This window comes from Scyliorhinus canicula, chromosome 20, assembly GCF_902713615.1.
Source record: "Scyliorhinus canicula chromosome 20, sScyCan1.1, whole genome shotgun sequence".
NCBI classification, from domain to species: Eukaryota; Metazoa; Chordata; class Chondrichthyes; order Carcharhiniformes; family Scyliorhinidae; genus Scyliorhinus; species Scyliorhinus canicula.
The window spans coordinates 95,154,181-95,175,288 of NC_052165.1; the positions used below are offsets into that span (position 1 = coordinate 95,154,181).

General features: G+C 55.3%; 1 protein-coding gene across 1 annotated transcript in view; it reads left to right on the forward strand.

Moving 5' to 3' along the window:
* The first annotated feature begins 19,130 nt into the window (after nt 1-19,130).
* The window catches only part of LOC119955230 (sulfotransferase family cytosolic 1B member 1-like), a 39,709-nt gene continuing 37,731 nt past the window's right edge, over nt 19,131-21,108 (forward strand). The window contains exon 1 of the mRNA XM_038781252.1: nt 19,131-19,373. Within this exon, the coding sequence (XP_038637180.1) occupies nt 19,205-19,373 (169 nt within the window). The 5' untranslated portion in view covers nt 19,131-19,204. The remainder of the gene's footprint in view (nt 19,374-21,108) is intronic.

Consider the following 21,108-nt stretch of genomic DNA (forward strand, 5'->3'; position numbering starts at 1 on the left):
CGGCGTGCCATCTACGCAAGCGTCAAGGCGCGGTGGCCGAGAGTTATGGAGCGCCGCTCCTAGCCCCCTGGGTGGGGGTGAAGTAGGTGCGAGGAGCGGCCTCCGAGGCCGTCGTGAAACTCGGCTGAGTTCACGACGGCCTTCCCGATTTATCGCGGGAGCGGAGAATTCCACCCTGTGTGTGGTTGTGACAGAGTGTGTGAGAGATTGTGTGTGCGAGAGATTGTGTGTGAAAGAGAGAGATTGTGTGTGTATGTGTGTGTGTGAAAGTCTCTCTCTCTCTCTCTCTCCCTGACTCTCTCTGTCTCTCTGTGTGTGTATGAGTTTGTGAATCTGTGTGTGTGTGTGAATGTGGTAGTGACCACTGCTGTATATATTAGGGTATGTATGGTAAGGCCCCTGTACTACAGGTACGGGGGTAGTTCCCTGCCTGCTGGCTCCGCCCAGTAGGCGGAGTATAAATATGTGTGCTCTCCGAGCTGCAGCCATTTCGCCAGCTGCTGTTGGAGGCCACAAATCTTAGAGCAATAAATCCTCGATTGTATTCAACTCTTGTTTTTGCACAATTGATCGTGCATCAATTTATTACACTAAAGTTTACAGAAGATGGACCTCTGCATCAAGCCAGATCGCCTGCAGCTGGATCCGCAATCAAGCAATGCCAAAAAGGACTTTGAACACTGGCTAGCTTGTTTTGAAGCCTACATCAGGTCTGCACCAGACCCAATTCCGGAAGCTCAGAAGATCCAGATCCTCTACACGCGGCTGAGCTCCAGCGTTTTTCCGCTTATGCCGGACGTGCTGACCTACGATGAAGCCATGGCGCTACTGAAAGAGAATTACGCTCAGCGGACTTACACGCTTTACGCCAGGCACGTCTTCTCAACTTGTTGTCAACTCCCCGGTGAGTCAATAGAAGATTTCAGGCGTGCCCTAATTCCCCTGGTCAGAGACTGTGACTGTCCGGCCGTCACGCTGGTCAGAGACTGTGACTGTCCGGCCGTCACGCTGGTCAGAGACTGTGACTGTCCGGCCGTCACGCTGGTCAGAGACTGTGACTGTCCGGGCCGTCACGCTGGTCAGAGACTGTGACTGTACGGCCGTCACGCTGGTCAGAGACTGTGACTGTCCGGCCGTCACGCTGGTCAGAGACTGTGACTGTCCGGCCGTCACGCTGGTCAGAGACTGTGACTGTCCGGCCGTCACGCTGGTCAGAGACTGTGACTGTCCGGCCGTCACGCTGGTCAGAGACTGTGACTGTCCGGCCGTCACGCTGGTCAGAGACTGTGACTGTCCGGCCGTCACGCTGGTCAGAGACTGTGACTGTCCGGCCGTCACGCTGGTCAGAGACTGTGACTGTCCGGCCGTCACGCTGGTCAGAGACTGTGACTGTCCGGCTGGTCAGAGACTGTGACTGTCCGGCTGGTCAGAGACTGTGACTGTCCGGCCGTCACGCTGGTCAGAGACTGTGACTGTCCGGCCGTCACGCTGGTCAGAGACTGTGACTGTCAGGCTGGTCAGAGACTGTGACTGTCCGGCTGTCACGCTGGTCAGAGACTGTGACTGTCCGGCCGTCACGCTGGTCAGAGACTGTGACTGTCCGGCCGTCACGCTGGTCAGAGACTGTGACTGTCCGGCCGTCACGCTGGTCAGAGACTGTGACTGTCCGGCTGGTCAGAGACTGTGACTGTCCGGCTGGTCAGAGACTGTGACTGTCCGGCCGTCACGCTGGTCAGAGACTGTGACTGTCCGGCCGTCACGCTGGTCAGAGACTGTGACTGTCCGGCCGTCACGCTGGTCAGAGACTGTGACTGTCCGGCCGTCACGCTGGTCAGAGACTGTGACTGTCCGGCTGTCACGCTGGTCAGAGACTGTGACTGTCCGTGCCGTCACGCTGGTCAGAGACTGTGACTGTCCGGCCGTCACGCTGGTCAGAGACTGTGACTGTCCGGCCGTCACGCTGGTCAGAGACTGTGACTGTCCGGCCGTCACGCTGGTCAGAGACTGTGACTGTCCGGCCGTCACGCTGGTCAGAGAATGTGACTGTCCGGCCATCACGCTGGTCAGAGACACTGACTGTCCGGCTGGTCAGAGACTGTGACTGTCCGGCCGTCACGCTGGTCAGAGACTGTGACTGTCCGGCCGTCACGCTGGTCAGAGACTGTGACTGTCCGGCTGGTCAGAGACTGTGACTGTCCGGCCGTCACGCTGGTCAGAGACTGTGACTGTCCGGCCGTCACGCTGGTCAGAGACTGTGACTGTCCGGCCGTCACGCTGGTCAGAGACTGTGACTGTCCGGCCGTCACGCTGGTCAGAGACTGTGACTGTCCGGCCGTCACGCTGGTCAGAGACTGTGACTGTCCGGCCGTCACGCTGGTCAGAGACTGTGACTGTCCGGCCGTCACGCTGGTCAGAGACTGTGACTGTCCGGCCGTCACGCTGGTCAGAGACTGTGACTGTCCGGCCGTCAGGCTGGTCAGAGACTGTGACTGTCCGGCCGTCACGCTGGTCAGAGACTGTTACTGTCCGGCCGTCACGCTGGTCAGAGACTGTGACTGTCCGGCCGTCACGCTGGTCAGAGACTGTGACTGTCCGGCCGTCACGCTGGTCAGAGACTGTGACTGTCCGGCCGTCACGCTGGTCAGAGACTGTGACTGTCCGGCCGTCACGCTGGTCAGAGACTGTGACTGTCCGGCCGTCAGGCTGGTCAGAGACTGTGACTGTCCGGCCGTCACGCTGGTCAGAGACTGTGACTGTCCGGCTGGTCAGGCTGGTCAGAGACTGTGACTGTCCGGCCGTCACGCTGGTCAGAGACTGTGACTGTCCGGCCGTCACGCTGGTCAGAGACTGTGACTGTCCGGCTGGTCAGAGATTGTGACTGTCCGGCCGTCACGCTGGTCAGAGACTGTGACTGTCCGGCTGGTCAGAGACTGTGACTGTCCGGCTGGTCAGGCTGGTCAGAGACTGTGACTGTCCGGCTGGTCAGAGACTGTGACTGTCCGGCCGTCACGCTGGTCAGAGACTGTGACTGTCCGGCTGGTCAGAGACTGTGACTGTCCGGCTGGTCAGAGACTGTGACTGTCCGGCTGGTCAGAGACTGTGACTGTCCGGCCGTCACGCTGGTCAGAGACTGTGACTGTCCGGCCGTCACGCTGGTCAGAGACTGTGACTGTCCGGCCGTCACGCTGGTCAGAGACTGTGACTGTCCGGCCGTCACGCTGGTCAGAGACTGTGACTGTCCGGCCGTCACGCTGGTCAGAGACTGTGACTGTCCGGCCGTCACGCTGGTCAGAGACTGTGACTGTCCGGCCGTCACGCTGGTCAGAGACTGTGACTGTCCGGCTGGTCAGAGACTGTGACTGTCCGGCCGTCACGCTGGTCAGAGACTGTGACTGTCCGGCCGTCACGCTGGTCAGAGACTGTGACTGTCCGGCCGTCACGCTGGTCAGAGACTGTGACTGTCCGGCCGTCACGCTGGACAGAGACTGTGACTGTCCGGCTGGTCAGAGACTGTGACTGTCCGGCCATCACGCTGGTCAGAGACTGTGACTGTCCGGCCGTCACGCTGGTCAGAGACTGTGACTGTCCGGCCGTCACGCTGGTCAGAGACTGTGACTGTCCGGCCGTCACGCTGGTCAGAGACTGTGACTGTCCGGCTGGTCAGGCTGGTCAGAGACTGTGACTGTCCGGCTGGTCAGAGACTGTGACTGTCCGGCCGTCACGCTGGTCAGAGACTGTGACTGTCCGGCCGTCACGCTGGTCAGAGACTGTGACTGTCCGGCTGGTCAGAGACTGTGACTGTCCGGCTGGTCAGAGACTGTGACTGTCCGGCCGTCACGCTGGTCAGAGACTGTGACTGTCCGGCCGTCACGCTGGTCAGAGACTGTGACTGTCCGGCCGTCACGCTGGTCAGAGACTGTGACTGTCCGGCCGTCACTCGGGTCAGAGACTGTGACTGTCCGGCCGTCACGCTGGTCAGAGACTGTGACTGTCCGGCCGTCACGCTGGTCAGAGACTGTGACTGTCCGGCCGTCACGCTGGTCAGAGACTGTGACTGTCCGGCCGTCACGCTGGTCAGAGACTGTGACTGTCCGGCTGGTCAGAGACTGTGACTGTCCAGCTGGTCAGAGACTGTGACTGTCCGGCTGGTCAGAGACTGTGACTGTCCGGCCATCGCGCTGGTCAGAGACTGTGACTGTCCGGCCGTCACGCTGGACAGAGACTGTGACTGTCCGGCCGTCACGCTGGTCAGAGACTGTGACTGTCCGGCCGTCACGCTGGTCAGAGACTGTGACTGTCCGGCCATCACGCTGGTCAGAGACTGTGACTGTCCGGCTGGTCAGAGACTGTGACTGTCCGGCCGTCACGCTGGTCAGAGACTGTGACTGTCCGGCCGTCACGCTGGTCAGAGACTGTGACTGTCCGGCCGTCACGCTGGTCAGAGACTGTGACTGTCCGGCCGTCACGCTGGTCAGAGACTGTGACTGTCCGGCCGTCACGCTGGTCAGAGACTGTGACTGTCCGGCCGTCACGCTGGTCAGAGACTGTGACTGTCCGGCTGGTCAGAGACTGTGACTGTCCGGCCATCAGGCTGGTCAGAGACTGTGACTGTCCGGCCGTCACGCTGGTCAGAGACTGTGACTGTCCGGCTGGTCAGAGACTGTGACTGTCCGGCCGTCAGGCTGGTCAGAGACTGTGACTGTCCGGCCGTCACGCTGGTGAGAGACTGTGACTGTCCGGCCGTCACGCTGGTCAGAGACTGTGACTGTCCGGCCGTCACGCTGGTCAGAGACTGTGACTGTCCGGCCGTCACGCTGGTCAGAGACTGTGACTGTCCGGCCGTCACGCTGGTCAGAGACTGTGACTGTCCGGCTGGTCAGAGACTGTGACTGTCCGGCCGTCACGCTGGTCAGAGACTGTGACTGTCCGGCCGTCACGCTGGTCAGAGACTGTGACTGTCCGGTCGTCACGCTGGTCAGAGACTGTGACTGTCCGGCCGTAACGCTGGTCAGAGACTGTGACTGTCCGGCTGGTCAGGCTGGTCAGAGACTGTGACTGTCCGGCTGGTCAGAGACTGTGACTGTCCGGCCGTCACGCTGGTCAGAGACTGTGACTGTCCGGCTGGTCAGAGACTGTGACTGTCCGGGCCGTCACGCTGGTCAGAGACTGTGACTGTCCCGGCTGGTCAGAGACTGTGACTGTCCGGCCGTCACGCTGGTCAGAGACTGTGACTGTCCGGCTGGTCAGAGACTGTGACTGTCCGGCCGTCACGCTGGTCAGAGACTGTGACTGTCCGGCTGGTCAGAGACTGTGACTGTCCGGCCGTCACGCTGGTCAGAGACTGTGACTGTCCGGCCGTCAGGCTGGTCAGAGACTGTGACTGTCCCGGCTGTCAGAGACTGTGACTGTCCGGCCGTCACGCTGGTCAGAGGACTGTGACTGTCCGGCTGGTCAGAGACTGTGACTGTCCGGCCGTCACGCTGGTCAGAGACTGTGACTGTCCGGCCGTCACTCGGTCAGAGACTGTGACTGTCCGGCCGTCACTCGGGTCAGAGACTGTGACTGTCCGGCCGTCACGCTGGTCAGAGACTGTGACTGTCCGGCCATCACGCTGGTCAGAGACTGTGACTGTCCGGCTGGTCAGAGACTGTGACTGTCCGGACCGTCACGCTGGTCAGAGACTGTGACTGTCCGGCCATCACGCTGGTCAGAGACTGTGACTGTCCGGGCCGTCACGCTGGTCAGAGACTGTGACTGTCCGGCCGTCACGCTGGTCAGAGACTGTGACTGTCCGGCTGGTCAGAGACTGTGACTGTCCGGCCGTCACGCTGGTCAGAGACTGTGACTGTCCGGGCCGTCACGCTGGTCAGAGACTGTGACTGTCCGGCCGTCACGGTGGTCAGAGACTGTGACTGTCCAGCTGGTCAGAGACTGTGACTGTCCGGCTGGTCAGAGACTGTGACTGTCCGGCCGTCACGCTGGTCAGAGACTGTGACTGTCCGGCTGGTCAGAGACTGTGACTGTCCGGCCGTCAGGCTGGTCAGAGACTGTGACTGTCCGGCCGTCACGCTGGTCAGAGACTGTGACTGTCCGGCCGTCACGCTGGTCAGAGACTGTGACTGTCCGGCCGTCAGGCTGGTCAGAGACTGTGACTGTCCGGCCGTCACGCTGGTCAGAGACTGTGACTGTCCGGCCGTCACGCTGGTCAGAGACTGTGACTGGCCGGACAGTCACGCTGGTCAGAGACTGTGACTGTCCGGCCGTCACGCTGGTCAGAGACTGTGACTGTCCGGCTGGTCAGAGACTGTGACTGTCCGGCCGTCACTCGGGTCAGAGACTGTGATGTCCGGCCGTCACGCTGGTCAGAGACTGTGACTGTCCGGCTGGTCAGAGACTGTGACTGTCCGGCTGGTCAGAGACTGTGACTGTCCGGCCGTCACGCTGGACAGAGACTGTGACTGTCCGGCCGTCACGCTGGTCAGAGACTGTGACTGTCCGGCCGTCACGCTGGTCAGAGACTGTGACTGTCCGGGCCGTCACGCTGGTCAGAGACTGTGACTGTCCGGCTGGTCAGAGACTGTGACTGTCCGGCCGTCACGCTGGTCAGAGACTGTGACTGTCCGGCTGGTCAGAGACTGTGACTGTCCGGCCGTCACGCTGGTCAGAGACTGTGACTGTCCGGGCCGTCACGCTGGTCAGAAACTGTGACTGTCCGGCCGTCACGCTGGTCAGAGACTGTGACTGTCCGGCCGTCACGCTGGTCAGAGACTGTGACTGTCCGGCCGTCAGGCTGGTCAGAGACTGTGACTGTCCGGCTGGTCAGAGACTGTGACTGTCCGGGGCCGTCACGCTGGTCAGAGACTGTGACTGTCCGGCCGTCACGCTGGTCAGAGACTGTGACTGTCCGGCTGGTCAGAGACTGTGACTGTCCGGCCGTCACGCTGGTCAGAGACTGTGACTGTCCGGCCCGTCACGCTGGTCAGAGACTGTGACTGTCCGGCCGTCACGCTGGTCAGAGACTGTGACTGTCCGGCCGTCACGCTGGTCAGAGACTGTGACTGTCCGGCCGTCACGCTGGTCAGAGACTGTGACTGTCCGGCTGGTCAGAGATTGTGACTGTCCGGCCGTCACGCTGGTCAGAGACTGTGACTGTCCGGCCGTCACGCTGGTCAGAGACTGTGACTGTCCGGCCGTCACGCTGGTCAGAGACTGTGACTGTCCGGCCGTCACGCTGGTCAGAGACTGTGACTGTCCGGCCGTCACGCTGGTCAGAGACTGTGACTGTCCGGCTGGTCAGAGACTGTGACTGTCCGGCCATCACGCTGGTCAGAGACTGTGACTGTCCGGCCGTCAGGCTGGTCAGAGACTGTGACTGTCCGGCCGTCACGCTGGTCAGAGACTGTGACTGTCCGGCCGTCACGCTGGTCAGAGACTGTGTCTGTCCGGCCGTCACGCTGGTCAGAGACTGTGACTGTCCGGCCGTCACGCTGGTCAGAGACTGTGACTGTCCGGCCGTCACGCTGGTCAGAGACTGTGACTGTCCGGCCGTCACGCTGGTCAGAGACACTGACTGTCCGGCCGTCAGGCTGGTCAGAGACTGTGACTGTCCGGCTGGTCAGAGACTGTGACTGTCCGGCTGGTCAGAGACTGTGACTGTCCGGCCGTCAGGCTGGTCAGAGACTGTGACTGTCCGGCCGTCACGCTGGTCAGAGACTGTGACTGTCCGGCCGTCACGCTGGTCAGAGACTGTGACTGTCCGGCCGTCACGGCCACGGAACTCTCGAATTTACTCATGCGGGACGCTTTCGTTACGGGGATTGGGTCAGATCACATCCGCCAGCGACGTTTTGAGGGGGCCACGCTCGACCTCGCAGCAACCAAAAAGCTGCAGCTATCGATGACGGTCGCCTCGCGCAATATCCAGGCCTACACCCCCGGCCGCGCGGCCCACCCCTCCTACGCATCGTGGAACCCGCAGACGGCCGCCCCATCGGGGACCCCATTCAGCCAACCCTAGGCCTGTGCCACGCGCCTTACCCCGGGGGGCCCCAGATGTTACTCCTGTGGGCAGCTAAAACACCCCCGCCCACGCTGCCCGGCCCGCAGCGCCCTTTGCAAGGCCTGCGGCAAAAAGGGGCACTTCGCTGCGGTGTGCCAGGCTCGCTCAGTCGCCGCTATTGCTCCGATCCCCCCCCCCCCCCCCCAACCGGGTACGGACAGTGGCCGCCGATATCTCCCCCCCCCCCCCCCCCCCCCCCCCCCCGCGGACCATGCACATCCAGTGGGCGCCGCCATCTTCCCCTCCCCAGACCACGTGCAGCCCATGGGCGGCGCCATCTTGTCCTCCTCAGGGTCGTTAGGCGCCACCATCTTGTCTCCCCCACAGCACGTGGGCGCCTCCATCATTCCAGGACCCGTGCCCCCTTGGCACCCCATTGTCGACACCAGCGACGGGCAGCCACGGCGCGCCTCGGTCACTATCGACCAGTCTCGCCCACACAATCTAGCCACTGCCTCCACAAATGTGAAGATCGATGGGCACGAGATCTCCTGTCTGCTGGACTCTGGGAGCACCGAGAGCTCCATACATCCTGATACGGTAAGGCTCTGCTCCCTCGCGGTACACCCCGCCAATCAGAGAATCTCCCCAGCCTCCGGTCCCACTCCGTGGCGATCCGGGGGTTCTGCACGGTCACTCTCACTGTCCAGGGCGGAGAGTCCAGCGGCTTCCGCCTCTACATCCTCCCCAACCTCTGCTCTGCCCTGCTACTCGGCCTGGACTTCCAGTGCAACCTCCAGAGCCTAACCCCGAAATTCGGCGGGCCCCTACCATCCTTTACTGTCTGCGGCCTCACGACCCTAAAGGTTGACCCACCTTCCCTATTTGCAAACCTAACCCTGGATTGCAAACCCGTCGCCACCAGCCAGCGGCTGCTTCGGGAAGGCACCATCGAGGCAGCAACAGCCCCTGGAGAGTCCAAGTGGTAGTGGTGAAAATGGGGGAGAAACACAGAATGGTCGTGGACTACAGCCAGACCATCAACCGGTACACGCAGCTCGACGCGTACCCCCTCCCACGCATATCTGATATGGTCACTCAGATTGCACAGTACCGGGTCTTCTCTACTATTGACCTGAAATCCGCCTACCACCAGCTCCCCATCCGTAAGGCGGACCGCCCATACACGGCCTTCGAGGCAGACGGCCGCCATTACCATTTTTTTAGGGTCGACCAGTACGGGCTGCGGGCCACTTTCCCGTACCTTGACAATGTCACCATCTGCGGCCTCGATCAGCAGGACCATAACGCCACCCTTGCCAAATTTCTCCGCACCTCCTCTCCTCAACCTCACGTATAGCAAGGAGAAGTGCGTATTCAGCACCAACCGCTTAGCCATCCTCGGCTATGTGGTGCAGAACGGAGTTCTGGGGCCCGATCCCGACCGCATGCGCCCCTCATGGAGCTGCCCCTCCCCCCACTGCCCCAAGGCCCTCAAACGATGCCTTGGGTTCTTTTCTTACTACGCCCAGTGGGTTCCAAATTATGCGGACAAGGCCCGCCCACTCAACCAGTCCACACTTTTCCCCCTGATGGCCGAGTGTGATGAATGGTATCGGTAACTGCTGTAACTGTACCTTGCCTTTAATACATTGGCCCTTTAAGACCGGGCTTGGAACCCTGGGGGACTCCGCCTCTGGCCCCGCCCCCAGGAAACGGTATATAAGGTGATGCTCACTCGGCAGCATGTGGTGAGCACACTTCTCGGCTGCTGTTCAGTTCTCTGATGATTAAAGCCTTTGAATTGCCAATCTTCTCTCCCGTGTCATAATTGAGGATATCTCACCGAGGCTCACCAGGCCTTCAACCGTATTAGGGCCGACATTGCCAAGGCCGCGATGCTTCAGTCGACGAGACGTTACCCTTTCAAGTGGAGAGCGACGCATCAGACGTCGCTCTAGCTGCCACCCTCAACCAGGCAGGCAGGCCCGTGGCATTCTTTTCACGAACCCACCATGCCTCCGAAATTCGGCACTCCTCCGTCGAAAAAGAGGCCCAGGTCATCGTTGAAGCTGTGCGGCATTGGAGGCATTACCTGGCCGGCAGGAGATTCACTCTCCTCACTGACCAACGGTCGGTAGCCTTCATGTTCGATAATACACAGCGGGGCAAGATCAAAAATGCTAAAATCTTGAGGTGGAGGATTGAGTTCGCCACCTACAAGTACTAGATTTTATATCGCCCCGGTAAGCTCAACGAGCCCCCCGATGCCCTATCCCGAGGTACATGTGCCAGCGCACAAGTAAACCAACTCCGTGCCCTGCACGACAGCCTTTGTCACCCGGGAGTCACATGGTTGCACCACTTCATTAAGGCCCGCAATCTGCCCTACTCCGTCGAGGACGTACGGACAATCACCAGAGACTGCCAGGTCTGTGCGGAGTGCAAGCTGCACTTCTACCGGCCGGACCGTGCGCGCCTGGTGAAGGCCTCCCGCCCCTTTGAACGCCTCAGCGTGGATTTTAAAGGGCCCCACCCCTCCACTGACCGGAACATGTATATTCTCAGTGTGGTCGATGAATATTCCAGATTCCCCTTCGCCATCCCATGCCCCGACATGACGTCTGCCACCATCATCAAAGCCCTCAACACAATCTTCGCTCAGTTCGGCTGCCCCTCCTACATCCACAAACTTACTGATAAGTCTGATAAGTGAGCGGGCCTTGTCCGCATAGTTTGGGACCCACTGGGCGTAATAGGAGAAGAACCCAAGGCAGCGTTTGAGGGCTTTGGGGCAGTGGGGGAGGGGGGAGTTCCATGAGGGGGCGCATGTGATCGGGGTCGGGCCCCAGAACTCTGTTCTGGACCACATAGCCGAGGATGGCTAAGCGGTTTGTGCTGAACACGCACTTCTCCTTGTTATAAATGAGGGTTAGGAGAGGAGGTGCGGAGAAATTTGGCAAGGTTGGCATCATGATCCTGCTGATCGTGGCCGCGGTGATAGGGGATCCTCATTCACAAGCGATGAGCTGCGTCAGTTCCTGATCAGCAGGGGTATCGCCTCCAGCCGGACGACCAGCTATAACCCCCGGGGAAACGAGCAGGTAGAGAGGGAGAATGGGACGGTCTGGAAGGCCGTCCAGCTGGCCCTACGGTCCAGTAATCTCCCAGCCTCCCGCTGGCAGGAGGTCCTCCCCGATGCACTGCACTCCATCCGGTCGCTCCTATGCACTGCGACTAATGACACACCCCATGAACGTCTCTTTGCCTTACCCAGGAAGTCCACCTTCGGGGTGTCGCTCCCGACTTGGCTGGCAGATCCAGGACCCGTACTCCTCCGTAAGCACGTACGCCTCCACAAGACGGACCCGTTGGTGGAAAGACGCAGTTACTCCACGCCAGCCCCCAGTATGCCTACATAGTGTACCCCGGCGGCCGCCAAGGTACTGTCTCTCTCTCAGGGATCTGGCACCAGCAGGTTCAACACACACTCCCCCAGCCCGGCGCCACCCTCCCCTCCACTGGCGTACCCAGCAGCAACTCCCCCAGGATCATCCGTCCTCCCACTGGCCACGCCCAAGGATGAAGAGGATCTCGGCATGCTCCCGGAGTCACCAAGGACCCAACCAACGCCAGAATGGCCGCCACCACTGCATCGCTCCCAACGTTAGATCACGGCTCTGGACCGGCTAAACCTATAATTGGTCCTGGACTCAAATTTTTTTTCTCTGTATATTAAAGTTTTGCTGTATATAATTCTCCACCGCTGGACTCAATTTTAACAGGGGGTGAATGTGGCAGTAACCACAGCTGTATGTATTAGCGTATGTATGGTAAGGCCCTGTACTACAGATACGGGGGTAGCCCCTGCCTGCTGGCTCCACCCAGTAGGTGGAGTATAAATATGTGTGCTCCCCGTACAGCAGCCACTTCGCCAGCTGCTGTGAGAGGCCACACATCTTAGAGCAATAAAGCCTCAGTTGTATTCAACTCTCGTCTTTGTGCAACTGATCTTGCATCAGTGAGTTTGTGAATCAGTGTGTGTATGAGTTTGTGAATCAGTGTGTGTGTGTTTGTGAATCAGTGTGTATGAGTTTGTGAATCAGTGTGTATGTGTGTTTGTGAATCAGTGTGTGTATGAGTTTGTGAATCAGTGTGTGTGTGTGAGTTTGTGAATCAGTGTGTGTATGAGTTTGTGAATCAGTGTGGGTGTGTGTTTGTGAATCAGTGTGTGTATGAGTTTGTGAATCAGTGTGTGTGTGAGTTTGTGAATCAGTGTGGGTGTGAGTTTGTGAATCAGTGTGGGTGTGAGTTTGTGAATCAGTGTGTGTGTGAGTTTGTGAATCAGTGTGGGTGTGAGTTTGTGAATCAGTGTGTATGAGTTTGTGAATCAGTGTGGGTGTGTGTTTGTGAATCAGTGTGTGTATGAGTTTGTGAATCAGTGTGTGTGTGAGTTTGTGAATCAGTGTGGGTGTGAGTTTGTGAATCAGTGTGTGTGAGTTTGTGAATCAGTGCGTGTGAGTTTGTGAATCAGTGTGTGTGTGAGTTTGTGAATCAGTGTGGGTGTGAGTTTGTGAATCAGTGTGTGTGTGAGTTTGTGAATCAGTGTGGGTGTGAGTTTGTGAATCAGTGTGTATGAGTTTGTGAATCAGTGTGGGTGTGTGTTTGTGAATCAGTGTGTGTATGAGTTTGTGAATCAGTGTGTGTGTGAGTTTGTGAATCAGTGTGGGTGTGAGTTTGTGAATCAGTGTGTGTGAGTTTGTGAATCAGTGCGTGTGAGTTTGTGAATCAGTGTGTGTGTGAGTTTGTGAATCAGTGTGTGTGCGTGAGTTTGTGAATCAGTGTGTGTGTGAGTTTGTGAATCAGTGTGGGTGTGTGTTTGTGAATCAGTGTGTGTATGAGTTTGTGAATCAGTGTGTGTGTGAGTTTGTGAATCAGTGTGGGTGTGAGTTTGTGAATCAGTGTGTGTGTGTGAGTTTGTGAATCAGTGCGTGTGAGTTTGTGAATCAGTGTGTGTGTGAGTTTGTGAATCAGTGTGTGTGCGTGAGTTTGTGAATCAGTGTGTGTGTGAGTTTGTGAATCAGTGCGTGTGAGTTTGTGAATCAGTGTGTGTGTGAGTTTGTGAATCAGTGTGTGTGTGAGTTTGTGAATCAGTGTGGGTGTGTGTTTGTGAATCAGTGTGTATGAGTTTGTGAATCAGTGTGTGTGTGTTTGTGAATCAGTGTGTGTGTGAGTTTGTGAATCAGTGTGTGTGTGTGAGTTTGTGAATCAGTGTGTGTGTGAGTTTGTGAATCAGTGTGGGTGTGTGAGTTTGTGAATCAGTGTGTGTGTGAGTTTGTGAATCAGTGTGGGTGTGTGTTTGTGAATCAGTGTGTATGAGTTTGTGAATCAGTGTGTGTGTGAGTTTGTGAATCAGTGTGTGTGTGAGTTTGTGAATCAGTGTGTGTGTTTGTGAATCAGTGTGGGTGTGAGTTTGTGAATCACTGTGTGTGAGTTTGTGAATCAGTGTGTGTGTGTGTGAATCAGTTTGTGTATGAGTTTGTGAATCAGTGTGTGTGTGAGTTTGTGAATCAGTGTGTGTGAGTTTGTGAATCAGTGTGTGTATGAGTTTGTGAATCAGTGTGTGTGAGTTTGTGAATCAGTGTGTATGAGTTTGTGAATCAGTGTGGGTGTGTGTTTGTGAATCAGTGTGTGTATGAGTTTGTGAATCAGTGTGTGTCTGAGTTTGTGAATCAGTGTGTGTATGTGTGTGTGAATCAGTGTGCGTGTGAGTATGTGAATCAGTGTGTGTGTGAGTTTGTGAATCAGTGTGTGTATGTGTGTGTGAATCAGTGTGCGTGTGAGTATGTGAATCAGTGTGTGTGTGAGTTTGTGAATCAGTGTGTGTATGTGTGTGTGAATCAGTGTGTGTATGTGTGTGTGAATCAGTGTGTGTGTGTATGTGAATCAGTGTGTGTGTGAGTTTGTGAATCAGTGTGTGTATGAGTTTGTGAATTAGTGTGCGTGTGAGTTTGTGAATCAGTGTGTGTATGAGTTTGTGAATCAGTGTGTGTATGAGTTTGTGAATCAGTGTGCGTGTGTGTTTGTGAATCAGTGTGCGTGTGTGTTTGTGAATCAGTGTGCGTGTGAGTTTGTGAATCAGTGTGTGTGAGTTTGTGAATCAGTGTGTGTATGTGTGTGTGAATCAGTGTGTGTGTGTATGTGAATCAGTGTGTGTGTGAGTTTGTGAATCAGTGTGTGTATGAGTTTGTGAATCAGTGTGCGTGTGTGTTTGTGAATCAGTGTGCGTGTGAGTTTGTGAATCAGTGTGTGTGAGTTTGTGAATCAGTGTGTGTGTGTGTTTGTGTAGTAATCCACGGGAGGCAGGAGTTCCGTCACCACACCAATATTTATTTACAATAACGATATTACAGGAGCAGCTACAAACAGTGCTGCTAGCAGTCCAGTCAATTTAAGGCTGGCTCACAAAGCCTACACAGGTGATTATATGGGCCCCCTCAATGAGCTATCATTGAGGGAGCTCATACTCCAATTGGCCAACCAATAATGCTAATTGGAGTTCATTACACCCCTCCCCCCCCCAAGGTCCGAGGAATTCCTGCCAGCTGGCATTCCTCTGAGCTTCTTCCTGCTTCTCATGTCCGGGTCTGTCACCTCTGTGTCATCCGCCGGGTCGTTCTCTGAAGTGGGCGGGGTGTACCTTATAGGTGCCCGTCTTTTCCATGACGACCTCCTTGGAAGTTGTACTTCCTCCTCCTCGGGGAGAGGTGTCGCGGCGGCCTCGTCGAGCGTGTCCATCTCCGACTCTGGTGACTGGATGACGGGTTCTGGAGAAATTGCTCGGGGCTGGGGTGTGGGTATCCTTTCCGTCTGGGCTATCCCAGCTTGAGGCGGTCCTGCTTCACCTGCCTCCAGGTGTGGTTCCGCTGCCCTTATTTGGTCTAGGTGTTTCTTCAGCACCTTACCTCCTATTGAAACCTCATAGGATATGGGCCCTGTTTGGGACTCTACCGTGCCTTTGACCCACGTTGGTCCATTCCCATAATTCTTGACCCAAACCGGTGCCCCCACCTGGAAATGTCTCTACTGCCGACTATTATCATGCCCCCTGCGTTGGGCCTCCTGTTGTTTCTCCACTTTCCCCGTTAAATTTGGGAAAAGGAGACTCAGCCTCGTTTGCAGCCGCCTTCCCATTAAGAGTTCAGCTGGCGGTATGCCCGTTGTGGAATGCGGTGTGGTCCTGTAATCAAACAGCCAGCGGGAGAACTTTGTGTCCATTGATGCTGCCGGCTGCTTCTTGAGTCCCGCTTTAAGTGTCTGGACCGCTCTCTCTGCCAGGCCGTTGGTCGCTGGATGGTAAGGGGCCGTTTTGATGTGACGAACTCCGTTTTCCTTCAGGAATTTTCCAAATTCCCCACTTGTGAATGCTGTTCCGTTGTCCGACACCAATACCTCCGGAAGTCCATGTGTTGCAAACGAGGCCCTGAGCTTTTCAATTGTCGAAGCTGTGCTTGCCGTGTTTACCCGGTGGACGTCCAACCATTTGGAGTGGGCATCCACTATCACCAAAAACATTGAGCCCATGAAAGGGCCGGCGTGGTCAATATGCAGGCAGGTCCACGATCTGCCTGGCCATTCCCACGGGTGCAATGGCGCCGCTGGTGGCACTCTTTGCCCCTGTTGGCACTCCTGGCACCGAAGTACCAAGGCTGCTATGTCTGTGTCCAAACCTGGCCACCAAACGTAGCTTCGAGCTAGCATCTTCATTTTAGACACCCCTGGGTGTCCGTGATGCAACTCGGTTAAGATTGCCTGACGGCCCTGACCTGGGACTATTACCCGGGCTCCCCATAATACGATACCGTCTTCTACGGTTATTTGGTCCCTTCTGCTCCAGTATGGGTGCATCTGGGGCTCCACTGGTCTTTCCAGTTCCCCTGTTAGGAGTAAATGCTTCATCTTGGCTAAAACTGGGTCTTTTTGTGTCCACAACTGAATATGTTGTGCGTCCACTGGTAGGGTGTCCAAAAAATTTAGAGCCATTACTGTCTCCTCTACTTTTGGTATTTGCGGCGGAGTGTCCGGGAGGGGAAGTCTGCTCAAAGCATCTGCATGTGCTACTCGCGTTCCCGTTCTGTGCTCCAGAACGTATCTATATGCCGCCAGTAGCAACGCCCAGCGTTGGATTCTAGCTGATGCAATCGGGGGTATTGACTTGTCTTCTTTTAATAACCCTAATAACGGCTTATGGACCGTCACTATGGTGAATTTCCGTCCGTACAGATACTGGTGACATTTTTTTACTGGGAATATCATCGCCAGTCCTTCCTTCGCGATTTGGGCGTACTTCCTCTCAGCCATCGCCAAGGTCCTCGAAGCATCGGCTATTGGCCGTTCTTCCCCATTCCTACCTCTATGGGCTAAGACGGCTCCTACCCCGTAGGGGGATGCGTCACAAGTGACCACCAACTCCTTCCTTGGGTCATAATGCTCTGGGACATTTTCGGATGACAGCTGTTCCTTAATGTCCCTAAATGCTCGGTTTTGGTGGGCGGACCATTTCCATTCTTGCCCCTTTTTTAGTAGCTGGTGGAGGGGTTCTAGGATGGATGCCCTATTTTCAATAAATTTTCCATGATAGGTTACCAACCCTAGAAATGATCGTAACTCCTGGACCGTGGTGGGAGCTGGGGATTCTTTTATTGCCCTTACTCTGTCTTCTAATGGATGTAAGCCTGACTCATCTACTTTATATCCCAGGTACGTCACTTGTGGGGACAGAAAAACACATTTTTCCCTTTTTAGCCGTACGCCTGCCTTTGCGAAATGCCTGAGCACTTCCTCCAGGTTCCTTAAGTGTTCCCTGTTTGTCCTACCCGTGATTAAGACATCATCCAAATAAATCGCCACCTGCGGTAGTCCCTGCAGAATATTTTCCATCGTACGCTGGAATATAGCGCAGGCTGACGACACTCCGAAAGGTAGCCTAGTATAACGAAAAAGGCCCTTCAGGGTGTTGATCGTAGCGAACTTCTGGGAGTCCTTGTCCAGTTTTAACTGCAGGTAGGCGTGGGTCATGTCCAGTTTTGTGAACAAAAGCCCACCTGCCAATTTGGCATATAGGTCGTCTATTTTCGGGATTGGGTATTTGTCCAGCAGTGCGTATTTGTTTACTGTCTGTCGCTGTTACCCCACTCTGTCTGGTGCCAGAAACGGTCCTTCTCTGTTGGGGGAGCCTCAGCCAGTACTTCCCTCTATCTCCAGTTAGTCCTGGCAGACTTGGGGGCAGTTCTGGGGTTTTCCTTTTTCCCTCTATTCCTCAGGTTTTTCCTGAGAGCGGCTATCTGGTAGCAGGACCCATTGTGGTAGTCCCTCTCACAGGTATCTACCTCCATTGGTGTGCCCTGTAGTTCCTGTGCCACACTTGCTGCCTTTTCTAGGGACAGTGCGAGCTGTAACGCCTGCCTGCAGTCTAGCTCCGTTTCCACCAACAGGCGTTTCTGTATTGTGAGGTTGTTTATACCACACACTAACCGGTCCCGAAGCATTTCATTTAGCGTTGATCCGAACTCACATTTTTCCGCCAGCCTTCTCAGGCGGGTCAAGAAATTCGTGACTGACTCCCTGTCTTCCCGCTTCGCTGTGTAGAATCTGTACCTACGCAAAATGAGTGGTGGTTTTGGGTCATAGTGCTCTTTCACCAATTCCGTTACTTCTTGGAAAGTTTTCGTGTCTGGCGCATCGGGATAAGTCAGACTACGTATAATGGCGAAAGCGGAGGGTCCACACGCCGACAGCAGGATAAGCCGTCTCCTTTCGTCCGTCAGTATATCATTTGCCCGGAAGAAGTAACACATTCTCTCCACATACTGGGACCAGTCCTCAATAGCCGGGTCGAATGCCTCTAACCTCCCAAAAAACAGCATTTTAAAATGGCAAGGCTTACCCTCCGAGTGCGGCAGCTGGTCTCCGCAAAATTCTTAGTTTACCTCGTCGCCACTGTAGTAATCCACGGGAGGCAGGAGTTCCGTCACCACACCAATATTTATTTACAATAATGATATTACAGGAGCAGCTACAAACAGTGCTGCAGGCAGTCCAGTCAACTTAAGACTGGCTCACAAAGCCTACACAGGTGATTATATGGGCCCCCTCAATGAGCTATCATTGAGGGAGCTCATACTCCAATTGGCCAACCAATAAAGCCAATTGGAGTTCATTACAGTTTGTGAATCAGTGTGGGTGTGTGTTTGTGAATCAGTGTGTGTATGAGTTTGTGAATCAGTGTGTGTGTGTGAGTTTGTGAATCAGTGTGTGTATGAGTTTGTGAATCAGTGTGTGTGTGTGAATCAGTGCGTGTGTGTTTGTGAATCAGTGTGTGTGTTTGTGAAACAGTGCGTGTGAGTTTGTGAATCAGTGTGTGTATGAGTTTGTGAATCAGTGTGTGTATGAGTTTGTGAAACAGTGCGTGTGAGTTTGTGAATCAGTGTGTGTATGAGTTTGTGAATCAGTGTGTGTGTTAGAGTTTGTGAATCAGTGTGGGTGTGAGCGTTTGTGAATCAGTGTGTGTGTGTTTGTGAATCAGTGTGTGTGAGTTTGTGAATCCGTGTGTGTGTTTGTGAATCAGTGTGTGTGAGTTTGTGAATCAGTGCGTGTATGAGTTTGTGAATCAGTGTGGGTGTGAGTTTGTGAATCAGTGTGTGTGTTTATGTGAGAATTTGTGGGTGTGTGTGAGAGTATGTGTGTGTATGTGAGATTATTTGTGTGTGTGTGTGTGTTTTGAGTCTTGTGTATGAGTATGTCTCTATGTGTGACTGTGTGTGTGAGTGAGTGTGAGCGTTTGTGTGTCAGTTTGTGTGAGTTTGTGTGTGAGTGTCAGTGTATGCGAGTGAGTGTGAGAATCTGTGTGTCAATGTGTGTCAGTGTGAGAGTGTGTGTGAGAGTATGTATTTCACTGTGTATGGGTGTATATTTGAGGATGTCTGTAACGGTGTGAGTGTAACTGTGTCTTAGTGAGTGCTGTCATTGTCTTATTGGAGACTCTCTAACTCTCCTGCCCTGCCCCCATCGCTGCGTTGCACAATTTTCACTCGGCCAAGTTTCAAAGTTCATGTTTGCGGAATCTCCTTTCCATTCTTGTGTGTGACAGGCAGACCGGGAAGCAGGCACCAGAAGAGATCGAGGTCCCGGAGACAGCTGACTAACATGTCGAGGCACGATGGGCCAGGGGGAGGCAGCGCTGAGCTCCAGAGGCCGAAACTAGTGCCCTTGCATGGCGTTCCTATGCCGGACATCTTTCTGGAGAATTGGGAGGCTGTGGAGAAATTCCAGGCGGATCCCCAGGACCTTCTGATTGCTACCTATCCCAAAGCAGGTGACGGCCGCGTTAGGAAATGGTCCGGAAATTTATATTCATGTGTGCGTCAGGCATAAGTTACAGCTTTAAGTTTACGTTTCAACTTGAAGATTGATTCTAATTTACCTTTCTTTTTTTTTAATAAACAATTTTATTGAGGTAGTTTTTGGCTTTGTAAACAGTGACAGACATCAACAGAAAGAAAGCAAAAAAGGCAAAAATGTGCAAACATCCACGTACTTTCAATACTTCAATCGTAACATACTGCACCAGCCCGCTCCTCTCCCACCGGTACTACCCGCCATTTTATCCCTCCTACCCTACTCTACCCCCACCCCCCCCCCCCCCCCCCCCCCCCCCTGCTGACACTCACTCTCCCGCAAAGAAGTCAATAAATGGTTGCCACCTCCGGGCGAACCCCTGTACAGATCCCCTCAAGGCGAACTTAATTTTTTACATACCCAGGAAACTCGACATGTCCACAAGCCACAACTCAGTCTTCGGGGGCTTTGAGTCCCTCCACGCCAATAGTATTCGTCGCCGGGCTATCAGGGAAGCAAAGGCCAAAACATCGGCCTCTTTCTCCCCCTGGACTCCCGGGTCTTCCGAAACCCCAAAAATTGCCACCCCTGGACTCATCACCACCCTTGTTTTTAGCACCTGGGACATGACGCCCGCAAATCCCTCCCAGTACCCCTCAGCTTAGGGCATGCCCAAAACATGTGAACGTGGTTCGCTGGTCCTCCCGCGCACCTAGCGCATTTGTCCTCTATCCCAAAGAATTTGCTCATCCGAGCCACCGTCATATGGGCCCGGTGAACGACCTTAAATTGGATCAGCCCGAGCCTAGCACATGTTGCGGTCGAATTTACCCTACTCAGGGCTTCTGCCCACAGCCCATCCTCCATTTCCCCGCCTAGCTCCTCCTCCCATTTAAGTTTCAGTTCCTCTGCCTGGGACCCTTCCTCCCTCATGAGCACCTTATAAATACCCGAGACTCTACCCTCCCCTTCTTCCCCCCTAGAGACTATTCTGTCTAGGATCCCCATTGGCGGGAGGCGTGGGAAGGATGAGACCTGTCTACGAACAAAGTCCCGCAACTGTAGGTACCTAAAATCATTACCCCTTACCAGACCAAATTTATCCTCCAAGCTCCTCAAACTCGCAAAGCTCCCTTCCAGGAACATATCACCCACCCTTCCCACCCCCTCCCGCCGCCATACTCGGAACCCCCCATCCATACTCCCGGGGGCAAACCGATGGTTGTTGCAGATTGGAGCCCAGACAGACGCCCCCATCTCCCCTACATGCTCCACTGGCCCCATATCCGCAGGGTCGCCACCACTACCGGGCTGATGGAGTACCTGGCCGGCGGCAGTGGTAGAGAAGCCGTGACCAGGGCTGCCAGGCTGGAGCCCCTGCACGAAGCCGCCTCCACCCGCTCCCAGATAGACCCCGTACCCACCATCCACTTCCTTATCATAGCGATGTTGGCCGCCCAGTAATAATTAATCAGACTCGGCAAAGCCAGCCCTCCCTCGCTGCGGTTCCTCTCAAGCATCGCCTTCTTCACCCGGGGGGATTTTCCCGCCCAGACAAAGCTCATGATCATCCTGTTAACGCTTTTGAAGAAGGACTGTGGGACAAAGATCGGGAGGCACTGAAAAATAAACAAAAATCTAGGGAGGATTGTCATCTTTACAGTCTGCACCCTCCCTGACAGCGACAGCGGGAGTGCATCCCATCTCCGAAA